This window comes from Wolffia australiana, chromosome 13 (assembly GCF_029677425.1).
Source record: "Wolffia australiana isolate 7733 chromosome 13, ASM2967742v1".
NCBI classification, from domain to species: domain Eukaryota; kingdom Viridiplantae; phylum Streptophyta; class Magnoliopsida; order Alismatales; family Araceae; genus Wolffia; species Wolffia australiana.
The window spans coordinates 3711538-3718811 of record NC_135847.1 but is presented as its reverse complement, the minus strand read 5'-3'; the positions used below and the strand labels follow the sequence as shown (position 1 = coordinate 3718811).

The window sequence follows — 7274 nt, the reverse complement described above, 5'->3', positions numbered from 1 at the left end:
AAGAGTGGGCTAAAAAAGGTTATATTTTTATTACAAAAATATAATTAGTTCAAAATATTGAAGAGGCCTCCACTGATCCATGGAACAAAATAAGAGGAATGAGCTAATTTGTCATTTTTAGCGTTGTCATCTTTAAGAGAACATTACTATTTTTTTTAATATTTTGAATAGACTGTATTAAGTACATAAGAACTTAATACAGTTGTTTTAGTTTAACAAAGTACAAAGAGCTGGTAACTTTCTATAAGTTGCCATCGAGAACTTAGCTAAACTCTTTATACCTTATCTGAGGATTCCTAAAATCGTACAATTTTTGTATTTTCTGCCATGGCTTCGCCCCGGGGAGGTCGCTCCAGTGACGGCGCTGTCCTTGGTGAAGATGAACCGCCGTCGTTTGATGATTTGTACCGCGTAAACGTCTTCCCTTCTGAACTCTTCTTTAAATTCCGCAAGCAAGTTCGAGGAATTCGACTTGGTCTCAACCTAGAGGTATAAGATTTCAACCCAAGTTTTGTTATTTCTAGTACCCATTTTCTTGTATGAGCTGCAGAGGATGTTGTTAATCATCGAAGAACGGGGGGTTTTGTTTTTCTGATTGTTTTTCTTTATTCCGTTTTGTCAGTTTTATAACTATGAAGTCAATGATTACCATGCCAAGTTGGTTGTGAAACCTCTGGGAGATGAAAGGAGATGGAAATTCGTTTACGAGCCCATCCAAGGGGAGTTTCGGGTTCTTTCAAAGAAGATTCCGATAGCGAGATATCTCAATCTACAGGTACGAGTTTGAAAGTAGACTCTATTTAGTATACCAAAGTGTTTGCTGGCTTACAATACAAAATTGCGGTCTGCCCCAATAATTTATTTAAAGATCAGAAACAACCAATTCATCTCAAAACATTTGCTGGCAAGTAAAAGGGGAGAAAGTTTAACGCGCTAAGCATGAAAAAGTGTTTTTATTTTTATCATAGAGTCATACATTTGACCCTCATTCATTAGAAACGGATTTCTGTATTTCGTGTTGATTACTTTTCATCTTGGATTCTGGATTGATTAGTCATGGTCATTTTTGCTGCATCTCCTTGCAACAAATTCACGTGTTGTCTCGTGTGATCTTGTTATTCATGGGGCATCCTGTCACGCCGTTTTATGTCATTTCCTTTTGTTGAAAAATCAAAGATGAAACATCTTAGCATTTTCCATCGGTGTGTCCTCTTTTTATCGACTTGTGAATTAAGTTTCTTTATTTACGATCGTTGACTGATGAGATCCACATAGTTAGGACTAAAGTCCTGATATCAGAAAGCTTATATTTTATGGACCTATTTCATTTGTTCAATATCACTTTGTTTTACAGATCTTCATGGCTGCAAATATGTCCTGCGTATGTCTTTATATTTCTACAGTAGTCGGCCTGAGTTGAAATAGAAATGATAACTATTTTATGAAATATACATCGTGAATTATTTTTCTGATTCTAATTTGGTATCTTTTTTCAAAAATTGTAATTAATTTTACAAATATATTTATCTCTATTCCGATAGAAAATCTCATTAAAATTGGCATTTTACAGCTCTCATGAACAAGAAAAATAATCTCTGCTGTTTTAGATGCCGCAACAAAAAAAAGTAAGAGATAGATTACTGATATCGCAAATATAGGTTCCCCCGAAATTCTAACTCTTTTAATCAAGCATGCGATTATTTTGTTGATATGAATTTCCTTTGGTAAGGAGGGAGAAAATGGATGTCTGAGCACCACGGAGGATAATAAAAGATGAAAAAATAAGTCTGGAAGGGGGAGATGTGCCCCAGGGTCAGAGGACTTGACGTAAGATTTTGATGGAATTCCCTAGAAGGGGTGTCTCCAGGAGGTTAGAGGAGATGGTTCATTAGACGAGGCAGATGCTGTAGAGGGCTACGAGAACAATAGAAATAGAGGGAGATAACAGAGAAAAAGGAACCCAATGTCTCCTGATATGGTTGAGATTTTCGTATCGTTAATGGTTCAACAATGATGGTGCTGCGTTGAGCACAGGTGATTATCAATGTTATTTTTCAATTTTTTTTATAAACTTGATACTGATGGTAAGGTTCTTGTACCTTGCAAACTTCACTTCTCAGATGATACTGTACCCTTCATCCTCTAGCTACTCTTTGTAAGAGCAAACATCGTTTGTCTGATCTATAGTAGCAGCTTCTGTAAGCTGTGATTTGTTGCAATTGGTTTGATCTGATCGTTCTATCTGACTGATCTCTATCTTGCCGGTCCTTTAAGCTGTGCTGCAGTTTTTCATCTTTGTTACAATCTGTTAGATCATCAGAGCCCAATTATGGGCAATTCATACTATCTTATGGGCCAAAGGCCATGTACATGTAATAGAGTAACTCTAGGGAATTAATGGAATACTAACTAGAATTAAGGCTAACCAAGTTGGGCCTATTAAGGGCCCAATAAGAGCCCACTAAGGGCCCATTAAGGGCCCAATAGTGAGGAGCCCAATAGGGCTTAATATTAGGTCCAATAAGGACCTAATATTTACTGGGCCTGATTAGCATCAGGCCCAGTCTCCAACGGTCAGAAAAACTGACTGTTGGACATCCAGCTGAGAAAAAACAGCTGGATGTAACAAGTCCCAACGGTCAGAAAATATGACCGTTGGGAGCACTCTCTCTCCTCTGTGTTTTTGTATAAAAGGGCCTGGTGCGAAGTAATAAAGGATCTAGTTTTTTGGCCCCATTTTTCCTGTGTTCTCCTCTCTCATTCTACCACCTCGCATCCCATTCCCTCTAAATTTACACAATCCCTAACCTCCACCGAGCATAATTTCATTCTTCTTCCATAAAGTCGATATGCCCTTTCTATACCATTAGCTCTCCATTAAAGTGGACAGTCAAGAACTTGAGGAACTTGGTTGGAAATTGTCTGAAACCAGTACGAACACTGAGATGGAATTTTGTTCTGTATTTTATTTATTTATAAATATATCTACCTTTCCAAGTTCATTCCCTAATCGAGACATACCATAGGGCTCTTTAGTCTTCTGCATTCTTCCCCAGATGCTGTCTGCTCTCTATAGAACATACATTTTGCATCGTTGTTAAGGTCCAGTTTTGGCAGGAATAATTCCTCAATTCGGCTCTGCATCAAGGCCTCCTTCTCCAACCTCCAACATTCCTTTGCCTTCCTTGCATCTTGATTCAGTTAATGCCCAAGATTTGGTGTTTCTCGCAGTTGATTCTTGATCAAGGGGGTGCTATTGTCAGAGTGGGAGAATCCACAAGTCTAACCCTGTCAGCACTTTGAATTTCAGTTCTTGGAGTCACTTTTTGGTGTTCTGAGATGATTCAATGATTTCCGTATGAAGAATTGCAGCATCATTCTAAATGTTTCTGTTTCATACACAGATTTTGAGATGATTTATTTACCTTGTTTAGGCCAATGGTCTTGGTAAGGTTGGTAATGTGGATTATGCACAATGCAATAACTCAATCAAATATGAGATAAGATTCATGTACCTCTCGAATGATTGACTTTTCAGATATATGTCCCAACTCCTCCAAGAAGGAAGAACCTTCTACTGATGAATGCCTATCACCAACTGACAGCAGTCTCCTAGAGCAAGCCTGCTGAATTCAGCTTCTTGCCTAAAGAACTCCCGCGCCCTTGCTGAAGATCTGAATCACAACAGATTCGCCTCCTCCTCTTCCTTTCGTTAGCATCTCCAAGAATATGTTTTTTGTTTCTTGATTCTCCGACTTTTTATACGCTCCTCCCCATGAAGAGCCCTTATTCACTCCCTATTTAGGCCACTTGACCATATGACTCAAACCCATCCTCATGGCGACTCCTCTATTTTTATTTCCACTCATGTCAGCATGTGTTAAATTTACGTGGTGATCTTCTAATGCTCCCGACCTAGTTATTTCTGTTGACCTATCTTTTTCCTTCTTCACATATATTTTCCATGGAAGCGTTGAATTTGCTCGGATGATGTCCTAACCAATCTCATTTCTTGGAGTGGTTGTTTGGTGATTCCAGAATACAGATTTATAGTATCCGTCTAAATGTTTCTGCTTCATCCAGATATTTTCAGGGAATTTATTTACCATTTTTGGCGCCAATTTCTTGATCAGGTATGCTTGAAGGTAGTTATACGAGAAACTATCTTTCAAGCTGATAGCAACCTTGCTGTTTTTAGCTGGAATGAGAGATGGTGGAGAAGAAACAATCCGAATGGACGTTCCCAGGAGGGGATATGCAGCAATACTCTAGAGAATTAATTGCATGGTGGATGTTGCCTGAAGAGAGGATGCTGGTGAGGTTGGCTGATGAAAATACCTAATGTTTGAAATGATTGAAATATCCCTATCGGGTATGGGGCTCCACAGAAGTGACTTATTTTTCCTTGGTTGCACCCTTGGCTATTATTTTAACAAGTAATGGCCATAGAAACCTATGGTTACATAAACTATAAGTGTTCTAGTTTCGTAGTACTTTCAAGACACTCTTTTTCACATATTTTTGTTGCAAATGAGGTCATCTAATTTGTGAAGTTTGTGTCATAGAAACCTATGGTTACATGTACTTCTTGAAACGCTGTGCCACTGTATTTGAAGTCCTCTGAATACCTTGATCGATTCACGCGCATTGGAACATAGCCTTATCCTTGGAAACATCTTGTTTCCCCTTCATTTCCTAATTTTTTTTTTATCTTCAAGATACATTAAGTTGGTGGTTAATTATCAGGTTGGAGTGGGCCACAACTACTATCTCAATGCCATTGGATGGAAATGGAAGCTTTCAACTTGTTTAGGTGGGGATGGTGTTTCTCAGATCCGAAATAAGGCTTCTTTTGGTTTATTTCCGGGACTGGATGTGCGGATTGGTTGGAGAGCCGAGTACGTACTTCCAGAGGTCAACGGGTAAGATTTGTTGATTCATTTACTTATGCATGCTGCATAAAAATTGTTAAAAGTAAGAACTTTTGTTTCCACGATTTATTTTTAAATATCATTCTATTTAATAGATTTTTTGAAAACTCATAGCCTTAGAGGTTCGTATTTAGTCCTAGATTTCATTCTACCCGCAGTTCGTTGACCAGTAGCTTTCAATTCCTTTCAATCTTTTTCGATGGCTTTTCAGTGAAGTTACTTTTCAGTTCTTATGCATGTACATTTTTTAGAGTATCTTTATATGAGACATTTTCTCACAAAGAAATATAAAAGTAATAACCTGAAGTCTGGGGTTGAGCAGGTCTGTAGGCGCAGGAGAACCGATTTTCAACATGAGCTATGGCCGCCTGCACGCGTCTATTGACAAAGTGGAGACGATTTTCACTCATGAATCCTGATATGATTTATAAAGTATCCAAGCTCAAGTTTAGCTACGACTTATCTGTTAATATTCCGTGACTTGATTTTCGCAATTTTATTTGTAAAGCCAATTTTGTTTTCCTACCCTTGTCTTTTGCTTGTACAGTAAGCTCTCTCCATTGACTTCTGGTGAAAGAATGATTCTCATGATTGCACACAGTTTCTTTGGATGTCTTTTGTCTTAAATGACCATGAAACTCTGGATTATATCTGGAGGGAATGTTCTAATGATGGTCTCCTAGTATTTTTTAAGAAATAACTTTTGGCCTGTACAGGATTAAACATATTTTTATCAGTCTCTAGAGCAATTGTCAGATGCGATCCTATAACCCCTAAGGTATCTATCACATTTTAGCCCATTAGGGGCACTTCTGTAATTTTGTGCTCAGCATAGATTGCTTCCTTTCCCTTTAAATATGTGTAGGCCTCTCTTTAGGAAGTCTATCAACAATTAAGGCAAGACTGGCAGATTGACTCGCTGCCTTGATCCCCAATATTTGTGATTGCCTGATCGAATCTTCGGCCGGCTCCCCTCCAATCCAGTCCCCCTCTGCTGGTTTTGTTCTCTTCAAGACTTCAATGATCACCATCCCTGTAATAATTAACTCCTCGCCCAATCTGCAGGTAGATCATACCTGGTCGATCCCTGCCTTCTCTGTCCGACTCTTCTGATCATTCATGTTTCGTTCTTTGACCCCGTTAACATCCACCTTGCATCTCATCTATTTCTCTTCTTAATACAAACCTAAATCAATGTCCTTATGAGTTTATTAATCTGCATCCAATATTTTTGTGTTGGAAATGATCAACTAATGTCAATTTCATTCTGTTTTGGAATAGAGTACAAAATAGCACTTTTCCAAAATGGCATCTTGTTTACAACAATGGGCCCTACCCCTTTATAGGGTTTTGGTATCCCGAAATCACATGAGGGTTCTAGAATTAAAACTTTCTAGATAATGGGCTTAACTCGTACAGGCCCACTATAGATTAATGAGAGAGAGAGAGAGAGACAGACAGACAGACAGACAGACATCAGCTGACACCCCCCTCAAACTGGTGCATGAAGACTCTGAATGCCCAGTTTGTTGCTGAGTTTTCGTTATGTTGCTCCTGTGACTCCTTTAGTCAGCATATCAGCTCTCTGCTCGGAAGATGGTGCATAGTCCAGACTGATAATTTTCTTATCTATTTTCTTTCTGATGTAGTGTCTATTAATTCCCAAGTGTTTTGTCCTATCATGATGAATAGGATTCAGACATATAGCAATGGCTGACTTGCTATCACACTTCATCTCAGCAGGTTCTGCACTTGGAAATCCAATCTCTATTAATAAGTTTCTCAACCATACAGCCTCACAAATTCCCTTCAATAGAGCTCTGAATTCTGCTTCTGCACTGGATAGGGTGACGTCTGACTGCTTCTTACTTTCCATGTCACTAGGTTTCCTCTCAAGAATGAACAATAAGCAGAGGTTGAACTTCTGTCCACCTTTGATCCTCCGAATTCTGCATACATAAATACTTCCAGCTTTAGTCCTCCATTTCTCTTAAACAGTAACCCATGTCCAAGAGTGCCCTTCAAATATGCTAACACTCTATGTGCTGCTTGCAAGTGGAACTCTCTTGGATCCTTCATGAATGACTGAGGATTCCAACCACATATGCAATATCTGGCCTGATGTGATTCAAATATATCAGTTTCCCGATGAGTCTTTGATAACAGCCTTTGTCCACAGGTGAGTCTTTCTCATCTATCTTAAGTTTGAAGTTTGGGTCGATTGGGACTATTGATGGCTTACAGTCACTCATGCCCGTTTCCTTCAAAAGGTCCATTATATATTTATGTTGTGAGATAAATATGCCTGTCTTGGAGTAGGCTACCTCAATTCCCAAGAAGTAT

General features: G+C 38.8%; 1 protein-coding gene across 1 annotated transcript; it reads left to right on the top strand.

Annotated features, from left to right (window-relative positions):
* The first annotated feature begins 281 nt into the window (after nt 1–281).
* Nucleotides 282–5456, top strand: ORG4 (OBP3-responsive protein 4 (ORG4)). The gene is made up of 4 exons (XM_078585223.1): nt 282–489; nt 623–775; nt 4747–4922; nt 5254–5456. Exons 1-4 carry the CDS (start codon nt 328–330, stop codon nt 5348–5350), a joined length of 588 nt encoding a protein of 195 aa, XP_078441349.1. The 5' UTR covers nt 282–327; the 3' UTR covers nt 5351–5456.
* Nucleotides 5457–7274: the final 1818 nt, after the last annotated feature.